The sequence below is a fragment of the Polistes canadensis genome, unplaced genomic scaffold (genome assembly GCF_001313835.1).
Source record: "Polistes canadensis isolate GaletaPanama2010 unplaced genomic scaffold, ASM131383v1 scaffold_33, whole genome shotgun sequence".
Classification (NCBI taxonomy): domain Eukaryota; kingdom Metazoa; phylum Arthropoda; class Insecta; order Hymenoptera; family Vespidae; genus Polistes; species Polistes canadensis.
In genome coordinates this window covers 46,612-63,497 of record NW_014569580.1, presented here as the reverse complement: position 1 = coordinate 63,497, position 16,886 = coordinate 46,612, and the positions used below count along the sequence as shown (strand labels likewise).

General features: G+C 37.3%; 3 protein-coding genes across 3 annotated transcripts in view; 2 read left to right on the top strand and 1 right to left on the bottom strand.

Annotated features, from left to right (window-relative positions):
• The first annotated feature begins 54 nt into the window (after positions 1–54).
• On the top strand, positions 55–3,943 carry LOC106784351 (putative uncharacterized protein DDB_G0271606). The gene is made up of 7 exons (XM_014743782.1): positions 55–118; positions 216–597; positions 1,502–1,713; positions 1,835–2,169; positions 2,236–2,727; positions 2,800–3,515; positions 3,608–3,943. The coding sequence occupies exons 2-7, from the start codon at positions 592–594 to the stop codon at positions 3,902–3,904; spliced, it is 2,058 nt and encodes a 685-aa protein (XP_014599268.1). The 5' UTR covers positions 55–118; positions 216–591; the 3' UTR covers positions 3,905–3,943.
• Positions 3,944–4,191: 248 nt separating this feature from the next.
• LOC106784352 (methionine aminopeptidase 1) lies at positions 4,192–6,369 on the bottom strand. Its single transcript, XM_014743784.1, has 6 exons — positions 6,164–6,369; positions 5,878–5,929; positions 5,542–5,780; positions 5,191–5,413; positions 4,838–5,113; positions 4,192–4,764 (listed from the first exon to the last, which is right to left on the bottom strand). Exons 1-6 carry the CDS (start codon positions 6,272–6,274, stop codon positions 4,532–4,534), a joined length of 1,134 nt encoding a protein of 377 aa, XP_014599270.1. The 5' UTR covers positions 6,275–6,369; the 3' UTR covers positions 4,192–4,531.
• A 3,598-nt stretch (positions 6,370–9,967) lies between these two features.
• LOC106784294 (bone morphogenetic protein 1) overlaps positions 9,968–16,886 on the top strand; it is a 34,437-nt gene continuing 27,518 nt past the window's right edge. Inside the window, exon 1 of the mRNA XM_014743670.1 lies at positions 9,968–10,962. Within this exon, the coding sequence (XP_014599156.1) occupies positions 10,749–10,962 (214 nt within the window). The 5' untranslated portion in view covers positions 9,968–10,748. The remainder of the gene's footprint in view (positions 10,963–16,886) is intronic.

Below are 16,886 nucleotides of genomic sequence, written 5' to 3'. Positions count from 1 at the left end.
ACAATAATATTCATAGGAAATAATAATTAGTTTGATGATTAAACAAATGAAATCAAATATTTAAAATATAAATATAGTATGTAAGCGTGTCCTTTTAAATTACACGATGTTTAGAAAAGTAAGAAGCATTTAAATTATGCACAAATTTGTAATTACTTTGATTTCATTATTGAAACACTCAAATTATTCTTGTCTTTATCTTAAATTTCATTTAGTACGATTAATTGCATAGCAATGAAAACAATGTCAAAGAAATAAAGAATTTCTTTCGGCGATGAAACTCGCTGGGTAGTGCACTGAACGCATCGAAGCGAATGCGAGAGTAGGAGGAGTAAGTAGTGTAACCTTTTGGCTTCCCCGATGATCAACGTACGTCCGCCGACGAGTATAAATGAAGGACAATGACCTAATTGCGTGCAGAACGCGCAGTGCTTCCTCGACGGCCAATAACCAAGGCCACCTGAAAGATTACGAAAACCCGGTTTCCGGTTTTCCGGGTTCGAATCGCGAGAGGAAAGCCGGTCGTTTGATATTTCTCTGTGTGGCACATTTTTTTTAGGGTTGCATCTCTAACTCTATCTTTTTTCGATCATGAAGGTAAGTCGATTATTCATATCATTTACAAAAATAATTCAACCAAAAATTGTTCACCATTATCCATATTAGTTGCATCGATTTTAATTAATTAAATGTTCTCATTTAAAACTCGTTATATTATCTTTTGAAATGTCATTTTTCTATTAGTTATTCTTACAAAGATCATTTCCAGTTTCTTTCTAATCTCATTAAACTTTCAAATACTAATCGCATCTAAATGCAATTTTATGTATTAAGACGATGATACCTGTTAAACAAACGTTGACAACATAAAATTTGGATGATTGTTAGACTGTGAATAATGAAAAAGAGAAGTGACTTAGCAACAATCGATCGAAATACCTAATTAAATAATTCGAAGGAATTGATCTTCGAAGTCACTGTAAGCAACAGGTGCAGAAATTTCTATCATGTTTACGAGCACTCGTTATACCATACACATACATACATCATTTTCACGGTTCGTCGTATTTTCTTCTCTCGTTCACTACTCTCTCTCTTTCTCCCCCCCCCCTCCACTCCCGTCCTGCTTATCATCGCTTTTCTTCGCATCGATGTGGGACAATGTCCCACTTCGATTCGTCGACTCACCACGAAACTTCTGTTTCTTCTCTCTTTTCATCCACTAGAGCATCAGACGCGCGCACACATATCATTCATAAATACAGTACATATACAAAGCCAAAGTTATATGCTGGCTAGAAGGAAAGAAGAGAGGCACGTGCCAATATGAAGTACCGTAACATCACGGTATCATCTTAACATACCTGGATTTCCGGTTATGAACGCTCGAATTCGTCTCACGTATCGTTTAACGAAAAAGATTGTCGGAACATAAACGTCTGAAAGAAAAATTAGATTATCGAAAGCCCATTAAACGATGTTAAGCTGTTGAAAATTCTAGGTGATCGGTTGGACTTGTTGGCTCTTGGCCATGTGTATCTGTTTCTCCGAAGCAAGGCAAAAACTAAGAAGACCTTTAGCCCCTTTGCCTCATGCACCACCGATATTCAAGAAATCATGGCCAATGGGACCTAGAATTTCAATGGGAAATACGATACACATTGGTGCAACTTTCCCTCATAAAAGAATATCTTATAAAGCTCCAAATTATAGGTAAGAGGAAAAGGGAATGAAATAGGAAGGACGGTGTTCTTCTTTATTCCCTTTTCAAATGTTTCCAAAATAATACAAAAATACGAGCCTGGTGCATCAGGCAAATCATTCTCGATCTCAGAATTAGACGGCCTCCGATGTTCAACGTCCTTCCTACTACCTGGAAAACTCAAATGCCAGTTCTTGGAATCTTGAATAATCATGCTGTACTCCCACAACGTCCACCGATCAAAGAATTTCATACAATGAACCAAGTCCCGGAATATAGTCCGGAATACAGGTCCGAACCTATAATATTGCCACCGGCTCATCGAGGAACCATCGACGACGATAAAGGCCCTATTCATACGATACCTGCACCTAATCTCAGCCCAGCGGATAAACCTTACAATTCTGAAGCTAATTCTGGACAGCAAACCGTTTCTCAGCATCAGTATACTAATCTCAATCTACAGAGTGAGTTTGAAGAAATAGATTTATTTAATGAAATAATATATGACAATGATATTCCATTGATTTCAGCTAATACGTTGGCAAACGATTTCGGATTAGCGACTATTGGCACTAGTTTAGTACCTCAACGAACGGTAACCAGTCCAACGCCTGCTCAACATCAATACGAAGTAACAGAGAATAATGATCTATCTCAAAAAGAGTATCATACTGTACAACCAACGTTTTTCACTCCGGAATTTGACGTAACCAGGTTGGCTACTGTAGTCAATCCTGACCTACAAAGCAACGAAGTTTTCCTCAATCATCCACCTATAACAAACACGGGTTTAGCGAATATTCAATTCGGTCAAACTGACACACCGATGCAAACGAACTTGCGTAGTTCTCTTCACGTGGGTTTCCCTGGTACTGCCACTCAGGCAGCTAATACGATTGGCAACCAAATTCCTGACTTGCATGTTGGACATCCGGTACCAGCTGGACCTCCTTTATCCGCTACTCAACTTTACGATCTCTTAAACAGCTTCCCGCATAAACTTACGGAACAATATACGGCAGGTTCGTAATTTCATAGAAATGTTAACCGACATATCGAGAAATAACGAATTTTAGTAATAATTACATTTACAGGTCAGCAACCTCAACTACAACAACACTTACTACAGCAACAACTCGGCCAACTTCTCCAACCTAACGGAGCCACGAGTTTCTCTCAACCACAGATGCATTCCTTTAATTATGATGAGCAAGACAATCAGCAACAGCAACAGCAACAGCAACAGCAACAGCAACAGCAACAGCAACAGCAGCAACAACAGCAACAATTAGAACACGAACAGCAACAGATATTATTAGATCAAAATTTCGCATCCAGTAGAGTTACAGCGGATTACAATTTGGAGGCAGAACCCTCGTCGAATATACAACAGACTGATCTACAATTTGACGACGAATTAAGCTATACCGCTGAAGTACCGGTCGAACAAACAGAAAATAATATTGATTATGAAGAAACAAATAATCGAGCTGCACAATCCACATATTTCAACAAAATTAACAACAACGGTGCACTATCGACACAATTCTACACATCTTTGCCTAGTCGCGAAGCAGCAGAGAAATTAGCTGCATTAGCTGCTGCTGGAAACGTAAATAGTCAGTTGATCGAACATTTACGAAAGCAACAACAGGAGAACCAACAACAGCAAAGCGAGACTATGCCGTCTAATCACAAGGATGAGAGTTATCAAGATGCTCAACAACAACAGCAACAGCAACAGCAACAATACGAATCACAATACGAACAGCAACAGCAGTATCACCAGCAACGTATTCAACAGGAACAGGTATACCCGTAATAAAATGATAAATATTTAAAAATCTAGATATGTTACATATATAATAATAATAATAATAATAATAATTTCAATTTTTATAGACTGAAAATGAAAGACGTGATAAACAACGTTTTCTACAACAGCAACATCGACGAAGATTAAATCAACAAAATTTGAATCAAGAAAAGCGACCTTTACGGATAATGGTACCCGATGACGAAGAATACATGAACGATTCCGATTCACAGAGCAACGAGAAAATAGAGTACGAATACGAGATTGATGAAGACGACGCGAAGGATTTTCGAACAACTACTTCGTCGAACGAGCGAGTTGTTTATGATCAAAATTCTAAATCTGAATTCGGTACACGACTTAGATCTAAAACTGGAAAATGAAAATATTTATTAATATAACACGTTATATAATGACGATTATTTATCGATGAGTATCAGGATATTGTTAACAGGTAATTTCCATGATCAAAACGATTATGCAAAAGCAACAATCGATTGATAGCTTTCCAATCATTCTTCGAGATATATCGTTCTAAAGCGATCCTACGAGAATCGCTGGATTAATTTAATTTTTATTCGGTATTATTTATTTATTTATTTATTGTATTTAGGCTATTTGTTGACTTATTTATTTCTACCTGCAAAGAAATAGAGTATTTCCAATGTCTTACATAATTTTAATATTTTATTTTGAACAACCCGCGTAATTGAAAGGTAATTATACTCGTGTGTATTTACATACTCATCATTTTGATGAAATATTAATATGATACAGGAACCAGTATTCTTTTCCTTTTTGGTTAGGAAGAGAAACGTTAAAAAATCTGTATTGGGAACGGCCATTTCCATTGGTTTCTCTAGTCTGGTTAGTCACTTTCAGTTTTGACACAATGTTTTTTCAATCGACAAAACAGGCACGGAAAAAAAATCTTAATTTTACTGTTAAAAATAGAATACGCACATCTCGATGACGTTATTTGATTTTCATCATTGTTACGAAAAACTGTACTAAGAATGATCCATGAACCATGGTTTACCGTCATTTGTCAGACGTTTTGTTAGAATATCACAACCCTTTTCTGTGACCAAAAGAGTTTGTTCGAATTGTGCTGACCATCGACCGTCTGCTGTGACAGCAGTCCAACCATCGGGCCACATTTCATCCCTCCATGTACCTTGAGATATCATTGGCTCTATTGTGAAGCAGTGGCCGGGTTTCATAATGCCTACCGCTTTATTTTCTAAAGAAAATCTCATGTACTAAATAAATCGCAAGATATATCTTTGAAATTATAATAAATAGATATTACTTACTGGCGTAGTGCGGTACATTCGGTGCAGTATGGAAAAGACGATGTATGCCATGTCCACAATAACTACGTACGACGCTGAAACCATTAGCCTGAGCATGCTTCTGTATCACATTACCGATATCTCTGTATTTTTCACCAGGGCGTACAATATTTATAGCTTTCGATAAACACTCGTACGTTACTTCAACTAACTTTTTGACTTCTGGCTTAACATTTCCTACCAGAAAAGTTTCATTCAGATCTCCATGAAAACCTTTATGATATACAGTGACATCGACTGAAAATAAAGAGATCATTCATTAAAAAAATGCAGAAATAATAATTTATTAATGATCGAATGATCACAACTCTTACCATTACAGATATCTCCATCTTGTAGTGGCCTGGTATCAGGTATACCATGGCAGATTACTTCATTGACCGATGTGCAACAACTAGCAGGGAACTGGTAATAGTTCAATGGAGAAGGATAACAATCTCGTTCTATACAGGCTTCGTGGACAACCCTGTCAATTTCCGCTGTTGTAACACCTACATCGCATGCTTTTGCAGCCTCATCCAAGACCTCTCGACCAAGCTATGTACATTATTCTAATTTTAAGACCAACCAATTAATAGCTTACATATATAAATAAGTAGATAAAAATGGCCTTAGCACATTCAGAAGATTTAAGATTTTATGTAAAGTTCGACAAGGTGCATCACCTTGCAAGCAACACGCATTCCTTCAATCTCTTCATCGTTGAGCATTTTAATTTGAGCAGAACCTCTGACTGCTTGTTCGCTAATAGGAATTCCAGTTGGATGTCGAGCATAGTCTGGACGGCCAATATATTCTGGTACTTCACGACGTGGTAGATTCTTGAAGGGACGTAGCTTTCCAGTGTAGTGAAAATTGGGCCAAGGATTGAACTCTTTGGTAGTTTTATCCGTATTTTCTCCTTCTAATTATATATAAATAAAAAGAAGAAGAGAAACCCTATTAGTAACTTACTGTAATAAGTCATAGTAATATCTGAAAGGAAATAGAACCATACTCACTTGCAAGTTGATGAATTACTTTATGCGTGTTCCAACTTTGTTTAAAGCATTTCTGTAAAAAATAATATATATACATATAAAAGTATTGTAAATGAATTAAAATAAATTTAAATACTGTGTTATAGAGTAAAAAAAATGAATCGACTACTTGAAATAGATTAAAATGATAAAAAATGTTCCTTATATTTCTTTTTTTTCCTCATTGTTATATTGGTCGGATTGGATTACATAGACAAAAAAATAAACTGACCGACTTAACCTATAAATGTACGTAACGAATCCTTACCTGAGTACAAAAGTATGAGCCCTGTATACCAATTTTTAAGCAGGTTGGACATTGTAAGCTAGCTTCTGCTTCGCATCCAGGTGTTTCACATTTTCCAGGAGCAACCGCCATTGTCGAATAAAAGATATTAATATCAAATAGGTTTCGTTCACGTCGTGACTACGCAAAGGAGGCACGAAACCGTGATGTAATAAACTACACCTCCTTCTTCGGCTGACCAATTGGAGCGCGATCATGTGACGCGGGATCGGAACAAAATTCAAAATTCTATTTCAGTTAACATCCTTTGCAAATCGATGCAAATCTATCGTTTCGTTCTTTGCGATATATTTTTCTTTGTTTTACGCGATATGTTATTCGTTATTTGTTCAATTTCATTTTTGTTTTTATTTCTTTTACAATTAGACATAATGAGGATAGCTATGCATGTTGCAACTTACATTTGTAGTTTTGTTTTGAAACTTTGAATTATCGTTTCTCGTTGTATCAATTTTTTCTATAAAAACATTTATTTATTAGCAATAAAGTAAATATTTGAAATAGATTACTTTGTAGTATCTTTCGTAAAATTTCAATTGATATCTTCCAACATGAATACGTTCGTAGAATATTTTACATTAGTTGGCATTTCGGTAGATATACTCTTTGATACAATAACGTTTCCTCTGTTATTGATAATCGAATTACAAAGCACGAACTCGCTTTTATTTTCTCGAAAATTTAATCGAATTTACTACTTTACCAGATTCAATCTCGCTCGTATATGAACGATGGTGCATTAACATATGTATGTCTAACGAATTCCTGCGTATTTTCTCGGAGCAAGCTTCGTTTATAGATTTCCCGAATGGAATATTGTTGTATATTAGAATCGAGAAAGAATATGAAGGATAAATCTGCTGACTTTGGGTCACTCGTGGATGGCCGTAAAAAAAAAGAAGAAGAATATACATACTCAACGATTCCATGTATTCAAGAAGAGTGGCAAAAATGGTTCTAATAGAGATAAATCAACTTGTAGAAAAAGTGAATGAGAGTTCCGAATTTTATGGCAAGAATATTTGACCGATTTTAGAAATAGAACTTTGTTTGATTATTTTTGAAATATTGAAAAATGTATATATTTTTCCTACGCAAAGTGATTGCAAAAGAATAGATTCTATCGGCATTTGGTGTATATGCCGTAAAGTTCGATTACAAACGAGATCAACGGTTTGAATATAGTACCTACTCTCAAAGCACGTTTCACGTTTGATCATACTCATCATATTAATTAACGTAGTCAAACGTTTTAAAGCGAGGCATTTATCATCCCCCTGTTCGACGATCGTTTTAAAGCTCTCTCTCTCTCTCTCTCTCTCCCTCCCTCTCTCTCTCTGTCTATCTTCGTCGATGAATGGAAACTGTGTGCTCTGTGCGTGTCCTTGACTTTTTTACGTTAGCATCGACAAAAAAAGAGGCGGAAAAAATTATTAAAATTGTTACTCGGAATTCCATCAAGCTCGCATAGGCCTATTAAACGAGCTGTCGCTTTATCAGAACCTTCGTAATGTCATTATATTTTATACATCTGTACAGGGTGTCCTAAAAATTGAAGTTAGTGTTGTTAAAAAAATCTAGGTCCACGCGATGCTTTCCACAAGAAATATTTATCACCAAAAATGTTTTCATTTACGAATTCAATAAAAGGATTTTTACGCGACATCGCGCGTCTACATTTATATATATTTTAACAAAGAGTATGGTAAAATATTTCGAAAAAATATTCTCGCGTTGTAAGAAATGGGTCAATTAAATCGTCGATTAATTAATTAATTAATTAACGAAGGTAAAGATTGGATAACAAAAATGGAACAAATTATTCTGAAAAGTCGATGTTTAAGAGTTTAAGTCTTAAGAGATTTCGTTTTAGCGATTATTTCAAAAAATTCTCGTCTAACAGAAGTAAAGAAGTTTTGTTCGAAAAGTTCGACGAGCCAACAAGGTTTATTATGCGCAGAGCAAAGAAGAGTGCCTGTTAACGCTGATTAATTACTACATAGTTGGCGGTTCTCTTAAAGACTCCTGTATGTTCGTTTTACTGCTTTCTCTGTCTGTCTCTCTTTTTTTTCCTTCCTTCATTTTTTCTTCCGCCATACCATTTCTCTCTTTTATTCATTAATATCAATCTCTTAGTTTTTTGTCACTCCTCTTTTCCTTTCTAAAGAATGTTCTTTATTTAACTTTTCTCGGATTTCATTTCGCGATCCAAGGTAACGTATTGGACAGGAAAAATTTCAAACACGAATGAAATGTTATTTAAAATAATAACTAATTGGAAGATATAAATGTAATCGTTAAGTTTGATAGTTTCTCTGGGTAAAATGAAAAGAAAACAATGAAAATTTGTAACTATTCAAGCTTGACCGTTTAGATTTGTTCTTCGTATAAATATATATATTAGATGGTGTATAGCCGATGCGTTTCATTCGTTCTCATTGCTCGCTAGGATCGAGCAGCAAATCGAGAAAATATAGGCACGAGAAGGGAAGAGAAGAGGAAGCGAATAATCGCGCCAAATTTTACGTTCGATCGATTTCATTTCCATTCGAAACGGCTGCTAGCTATGGCGATGTTGCTCGTTGGTTGTTGCTCGAATATAAGAATTTATCGTTTGTGCGGTGTGCTCCACTTGCACAGCTAGCTTTGCTGCCTATCTACAGTACCTACCTAGCGTATTTCCACGCGCATGAAATATTAACGACACGAGTGCGATTTCACTGAGGTTCCTTTAATTTTGCCCACGAATCTCCCACGAATATTCTACGATTTCTATCCAATCGAAAATCTACTCGGGCGATCAAAAAAAGACAAAAAAACATGCACATTTTTTATCTATAATTAGAATGCACGTGAAATAATTGAACATCGGTTTCTTCTCGATCGATCAATTTGTAAATCCAACTAATGTAAAAGGCTTAAATTATAAACCAAGCGACACCTGTACAACGAGGAGAGATGATGTATTATACTAACGCCGATAGAGGAAGAGATAGAGATAGTGTGAAGCGTGCCTGTTGACGACAAGAATAGTCGAAACAATGGTCGAACGATTTGTTTAGATAAGCGACGTTGGGCGTATCGAGGGAAGTAGGCATGGGGGTGTGGATAGTCGTGCTTTCGGATGTGACACGTTAAAAGAGAATTCGGTATTTCCCTCCTATCGTCAGAGATTATTCTTGCGGAGGGTTTCCGGGCAGCGTCGACATGCACTTACCCTTCGACAGACAGACTGACAGGGTTCCTAAAGGGTGATCCCATGACAGTAATCCGATACTTGACCGATACACGTTCTCGCGTGGGACAGGGAACACGTGTTTCTGTGGGCGAAGGGCCAAACAAGCCGTTGTCTCTCTAGTCGAATATTTATCGGTTTAGTTTGTGTGCGTAGCTCGATGAAACGCAAAGGAAGGGGTTGGAGGGGTGCATTTAGTCGAAGGAAGGAACGTGGTCTCACCCTTCTCAGATCAAAGCCAGATACGAGTCGAGTGTTACGTAAAAGGATATTGCCGAGTTACCGAATTAGCTAGTCCCTACCATTTCGTTTTAGGACCAATGGATCGGGTTATATTTGTAATTCGTGGCAAGAAGATGCTCGGTCAGTGTCTCGGGCACCCTCGGTTAGGGGCGCGGAGGAGCGAGGGGCAATCCCTCTCTTGGCATCCCCTCTGGTGGTTCGGTCTACCTACCTATCCCTTCCTCCAGCAGGATCCCACCTCTCTGTCACTCCCCCTATCTCTATCTCTCGCTCGACTTAATGCCAGTACGAGCGCGCGCTTTCGAACGACGCGTTCGCAGCCGCGAGGGACGATCAGTCTGTTCTCCACGTTCTCCACGCAAGGACGATTCGTTCCTCGGTTCTCTCGAACTTTGACCGGCCTCTCGCTTTACTTATCGTTTTTTCCTTTCCTTTTCAACTTTTTTCTCCTTCCTTCCCTCTCCGCTCTGCCGTTTCATTTTCTTCCGCGAAAAGTGATTGCGACTAACTGAGATTAATAAGAAAGAGCTTGGGATATTCTTACGTCACATACCTCGTGCCAATTTCTTCTCTTAGTTCTTTGATAACACCAACTAATTGTAAGTATCTCGTTTAAACGACCACGCGATAATATTCGCGCGAAATTTCAAAAAGAGAAGAGAACAGTTTTTCGTCACAAAAACGAAGCAAGTATCGATGTTTTATATTCTCCATTTTTATGTCTCCAAACAATCGAGGAAAATTAGTTTCGCGTAGACGTGCTTAGTGATTTTCATTTCGACCAGTTTTCCCGCCACTGCCGAGAGAGAGAGAGAGAGAGAGAGAGAGGGAGAGAGAGGGAGAGACACGAAATGATCCGTCAATGTGAATAGAAATAATCAAGAAAAGAGAAAGGAGGAAGCGTTATTGCAACGATAAAAGAAATACGAAAGAAAGTGAGATAGCGAAAGAGAGAAGAAAACAACGGCAAATGAATTTATTCGAACGGTAGTAGGATCGGTCGGTGATGACCGAATCGTCGATCGAATTCTACCTTTTCGTCTCGTTAATTCGATCGATCGACGCGAGATGAGCTTCAAGATGGAGATCATCCTGTCGATACTGTGCTTAACGGCGGCATGTCTCGTTGACGGTCGGGCCGTTGACAAGGATTCATATCAATTTGAGGAAACGAAACATCATCGACATCATCGTCGTAAAAGATTTACCATAGAGGAGCTGACCAACACGAGATTTCCTCATGCGATTACCGGCGACCTGGACATCGATGTCTGCAAGGCAGGTGAGCGTTCTCCTTCTACCATTTTATTTTCCTTTTTTCTCATTTCTCCACTTTCCTTTTGCGGAGAATCAAATAAAAATTTAGATTTCTTTCAAATTCATCCGATCGAAAGGAACAAACGATTACCCTGCATCATTTCTTCCTTCCGAACTTAATTCGAAATCCTTCATACCTTTCTTTTTTTCTTCCAACTCCCTCTCTTTTATTCTTTCGTATTATATAAAAGCAAAAAACGATCGAAAAATCAGATGCAATTGTCCATTGGAGTTAAAGCTTTGTACTAACAAGGTAGGAGAAAGATAGGAAGGGAACAAAGGGACAGGTAAATTGGCCAATCAAGGACCAAGAGTCGGTTAGAAGGAAGCACTGACCATTACGGAATGAGAGAACTCATTCCTTTTTCCCTCTTTTTCTTCGATAATCTCACTCTCGCCGTTTTTTCTTCTTTTCGTAAAGAAGGTAGGAAGGAAGGAAGGAAGGATGCCTACTCATTTCCTTTTCTATCTTTTTCTTTACTTTTTTTTTTACGTAAAAAGAAGAAAGATGCAAGAAAGGAAAAGAGGAATAAAGTAGGGAGAGACTTGGATGAAGGAACCTTTCATCCTTTTCGAGTAATTATCGTCGACGCGTTTCTTTTCGTCCTTCGATACTTTCCATCTGAAGTGTATCGGCAGATCTTAAAAGAGTAAAAAGATCAAAAAGAAAAGCTGCAATTGCATCGATTACTTGTTCCGGGATCAAAATACGATTAGTCGAGTATTTTGGAATGCTTGTACATTTTATCTTCGTCATTCGAAGTAATCCATCCAATTTAAAAGCATAAGAGAGACATTAATGATAGAAATTCGCATTAAATGAGAAAAGGATAAATGTAGTAAGCTTCGATATTCACTATTTATCTCTATCCTATATCCATTTGTTCGGATATCTTATGTTAGATGTTTGCTTTGTGGAAAACGAAGTCAAAGGGTTTTACGGAAAACTAGGACAAAGTGTAAGCATGCGAAAGAGAGAAAACAAGACCTTTGCGACAAACGTATCGATACTTTGGAAACTTTGCAAAAGCACCAATCCGATTGACGTGTATATATTACAGTACAAATATATCTGCATAACGCGTAGCTAAAGTATCAAACAAATCTTCGGCCGAACTTATGGTAGCCGATAGTTTGGAAGAGGGGGGAGGTTACGAAGCACCCCATCTCATCCTGTATATGTATATGTTGTCTCTTTTTAATGTTGTTTCCTTATTTCCGTTTCAAATCACAACGATTCTAAAGAAGTTTTCGCATGAAAAAATGATATTAAAATCGCTTTGAAAAGTGTTACTTTCCTACTCGAGAAATCGTTTCCTACGCTGACTCGAACTGGAAGGATGGAGAAACTCTCTTTGGTCAAGCATAAGTATTAAGAGAGAGAGAGAGAGACAAATGCAACTAACAAAACTACGGCAAATCGTTGAGGGCCGAACGATGGGCCATCATTTACTAATTTGCGTCGAAATACGGGCTTGCAAAAGCGAATTTGGCCCTGTTCTCCCTTTTCTCTCTTAAACCAACCATCTCTGTTTTCCTCTGCTTCTCCAACTCTCGAATGCAAGTTTCAGCAATTTAGATCGAGATCAAAAGCCATCGAATAACGCCTCCTCGATATGAACGTAGTACACACCACCGACGAACCTGACTCGGACAACTGCTTTTACTCATTCACCTCTATTCTCTATCTTCTTATTTTTTCTATTTCTATCTCCCTCTCATTGCATTTGCTCGTTAACAGTTCTCCTATAATTTCAGTTTAGGTGCAAAGTTTCGAACAATGTGCAGGACTAAATTAACGCGGTGGTAATAATAAATGATATAAGAAAAAAGGTAGGATTCTCATAAAGATTTATTATAAGTCTTATGAGAGAGTCATTAATCTTTTTCATCGAGAATATCCATCTCTCTATCTTTTCCTTGTTCTATTTTTCTCTTTTGGTAGTTATTTCCACGCTCGTCTGGTTTGTTCATATCTACGACTTACACTTACCCCTTCGTACGTATACATGTGTGTACATATATCCTTTTATCCAGGACGACTTCCATTCTTTTGTAACTAATGATCGTTCGGAATACTTGGCGGAGTGTGTAACACGTAGACACTCGAGGGAAACGCGTTTTCCTTTCCAGAAGATTACAATGTTATCGTATAGTGCTCAAGTCCTCCCTTTACCTTCAACGCGAAAACCAATAAGAAGAATGAGTGAACGAATGAAAGAAGGAAAGAGAGAAGACAAAATAAAATGTCCTCGAGATTTTCTTCCCGAATGATTTTCTACGCGAAGCTTTTTCCCTTACACGACCAACTTTCTTCCTCTTCGTCCACTTTTTCTTCTTCTTCTTTTTCTTTTTCTTGTTTTCCCTTTTCTTCATTTCATCGACTTTTGCCGGTCATCAGGAACGAGTGTAATTATCAACGCGACTGACTTCTCTATCTGCGAGCACTCGAGGCAAGAACTTTTCGCGAAATTACTACTTGGTTCCTATAAAAAGAACGATTTTCATCTTAACTGCTTCTTCTCCGAAAGCATTTTCTTTCTCTTTCTCTCTTTTTTTCTTTTTTTTTTGATTTATTCACCCGAGGGTAGTTTTCTTCAAATTCGTTTTCGGACTTTACATACTTTTCTTTTTTGTTGCTCTTGACTTCTCTCTCTCTCTCTCTCTCTCTCTCTCTCTCTCTCTCTCTCTGTTCGTTTCTTTTTATTTATCGTTATGCTCGAAATAAAATCCTAAAAATACGTTGAAAAGGAAGAAAAGAAATCGCGCGTTACTTAGTATTTTTGTCGAAGATGTTAAAGATCGAGTTTGAAAATCTTTCTAGTCATATTTTGCATACCTTTAATGAACCGAGAGGAATTTTTGGCATTCAGCCTGAGAAAATTGCCACGGTAGCAATCGACATGCCGGCATTCGTCGAAGCACGAACGAACGAGTTGCTAACGAGCAAAAAGTCTACCTTTTAAATGCATTTGCTAACAGTCAGCTGGATAAATTCGGTTCATTCTGAATCTTTCTCTTTAATCGCATAACTGTAAATCTTTGTTGTATTAAAGTTACTCTTTGTTTTTTATCCAGGTCTAAAAGAATTTGTATTTTTTCGTCGAAACTATTAGGAAATCGCAACCTTCCTACTTTTCATTCGTACGATCTCACTCGACCTTCGTTAAGTAGCCGAGGCAGCTCCTTTCGAGAGGATAAAACCAAGAGGATTATAAATAGAGTGCAACGAGTTTCTCGTCTTTAATGTTATCCTACTATCCTTACTCCCCTTCCCTTTTTTTTTTTTTTTATACATTTCAAATATTTCCTATACAAAGTGATCGAAAATCCTTTTTTAAGCCGCTTTTCTCTATGGAAAATTCGTATTATGTACTCCATCGCGTGGAATTAGGATCACGTTTGGAAGAATACTCGAAACAAATCCATATCTTTATAAATTATACGAGAAATGATTACTTTAATATAATAAATTATTAATTATTATTATGAAGATTTATCCGACGTAAAAATACAATCGAATTGGAAAATGTTGGAAGTAAATCTATGCAGGCTTGAGCGTATGTGTACACACACGCGTACGCGTACACACACGCGTACGCGTGTCGAATAAAAATGTGAAGTGGGTGTAAAGCGACTGTTTGACTCGAAAATATTTCCCTTTGCAATTCTCTTTTCAGAGGATTTATTCGCACACGCATAGACGCTTTCTGCATACAACCGCAAGCAAGCACTCACCTACATACACACCAGAGAACAAATGGTATGTCGCTTACTGGGAGATAATACCGTTCAAAAATCCGACAAAGGTAGATGAGCATTTCGTCGAACGAGAGACTCGAGTCGCCTTGTTATTCGAGTGATGTTAATGACGTTCGGCTTGCGAGTTTCTCCGTTTTCTGAGAGAGAGAGAGAACAAAAATAAAAATAACTCTTACTCTCTCGCGTGCTTTTTTTGCGACTGCATCCTTTCAGGTTCTCTTGGCGCATTTGTTTAGTTTCACGTACAAACTTTTTATCTCTTTAACTAAGCGTGCCAATATATTTTCTCGTTTTTTTTTTTTTTATTTTATTTGAACTTTTTAAATACTGTCGCCTAAATGTGAGAGCAAATTCAGTTAGCAAGTAGCTATTTTATTCTCTTTCCTCGTCGTTCGTCCACGTTGATGATCGATAGAATATAAAAACATCCTGTTTGGTTTGTCATTATCTGAGAACGACGACGGAATCAAACGGTCCTCCACGTCGGCCTCCTGTGTCCTGTTGGATGAACGAGCAAACATGCGTTATGTTTGCCAATTAAACATTCCGGCTAATCCGTAGGAATTAACGTTCGACCGATGACGATAATGGCACGCGAATGAAAAAATTCTATTACACATTGGACCCTCGCAGTCGAATGTGCTAACAACCAACATCGATAATTGTTATTATTTATAATGAGATTAATAACGGAGAGCGACTTTGCGGCAGTTATGATATATATGCTAAATTACCTAGAAAGCTAAAACTTTGTTAGAAATAGAACAATTAACGTTATTCTCTTTTTGTTAACATTTTTTTTTCCTGCCTGTGTTTCATTTCAGTACGACGATAGCTTCAAAACTTTTGATCCCCAATAAAAGAACTTTTTATTATTTGTTTGAAATAAAAGTTAGTTCGATGAATGACCAAAAATCATTACGCGTATACGTATTTGATTTGTTTTTTTCGTTACCGTAGAAGTCCTTACGAAGAAATTCTACGCGAACTATCACATTTATTTTGTTATTATTGTTGAGACGTTACCTTTGCGAAAGTATCTCGTTACTCGACGTCGTTCGAAAAGCCCCGAGAAAAAAAGAATGTGCGAGGGAATAAATTTAACGAGAAACAACATTGCAGAGAATTAGACTTGAATGAACGAAGAGAGAAATAGAAAATTGTCAAATATTTCCTATTATAAAATTCCAAAATTTTCCGTTTACGATATTCTTAGATCAACTCGCGATCCGAGATTCAATAATAATAATGATTATTATTATTATAAATAAATACCCAGCAAAAGCAACAATAACAAGAAGTGAAAACAATTTCTCGAAGAATTTAAGATATTCCCGTTTCTCTATTTTTCTTGATTTTTTCATTCGTCGAACGAGTCAGTTCTCCGTTGGAAACGCGAAATCTCGTGACCCTCTTGCAATAATAATAATAATGCTAATACTACTACTACTAATAATAATAATAAAAAAGAAGAAGAAGAAGAAGAAGAAGAAGAAGAAGAAGAAGAAGAAGAAGAAAGTTCTTTAGGAAGAACTTTGTACGTGGGTCAAGCTTTGTATATAAAAAGTGGAGGGAAAGAAACGAGCTTATCGGTCACGAAATGCTTTCAAGGCCCCTCCCTCTGACCGTTCCTTCTTAACTATTTACAAGCGGATACGAAGGACCAACGTCATATTGGAATTCCATTGAGAATTCCAAAGTCCTGCTTCGCGAGCATGTTTCTTCGCGGAAAAATAAGGAATTTCGAAGGTGGACTTGGGATACCTGGAGAAGAAAGAATAGTGGACGAGGAGGAACGGGAGAACCTGGCTTCTTCCCTTTATTAAAATGGAAATCTCCGTTGGAATAGCCGATTGAATTATCTCGAAAGGGTATTCCGATGTAAATTATCGTCGCGAGGACCCATTAAGGCGAACGAGTCAGGCTCGTTCATAATAACGAACTCGATCGATTTCGTTCAGCTTAATGACATTATTACAAGTGATCAAAATGAAAAAAAAAAAAAAAACAAAAAAAAAACATCATTTGTCTATTCTCTTATAGATGGCTTTCAAATTTACAAATGACTAAAATTACTTGAATTTTGATGTTAGACAATGATGCGCCGTCAGGGTTGCCGTCAGGGTT

Coding starts and splice junctions, on each gene's coding strand:
- LOC106784351 (XM_014743782.1), top strand. Junction 2,170..2,235: donor TACTAATCTCAATCTACAGA/GTGAGTTTGAAG, acceptor CATTGATTTCAG/CTAATACGTTGGCAAACGAT. Junction 3,516..3,607: donor AACGTATTCAACAGGAACAG/GTATACCCGTAA, acceptor CAATTTTTATAG/ACTGAAAATGAAAGACGTGA.
- LOC106784352 (XM_014743784.1), bottom strand. CDS start 6,274: ATGGCGGTTGCTCCTGGAAAATGTGAAACACCTGGATGCGAAGCAGAA. Junction 5,930..6,163: donor GCTCATACTTTTGTACTCAG/GTAAGGATTCGT, acceptor TATTTTTTACAG/AAATGCTTTAAACAAAGTTG. Junction 5,414..5,541: donor GAATGCGTGTTGCTTGCAAG/GTGATGCACCTT, acceptor TAATGTACATAG/CTTGGTCGAGAGGTCTTGGA.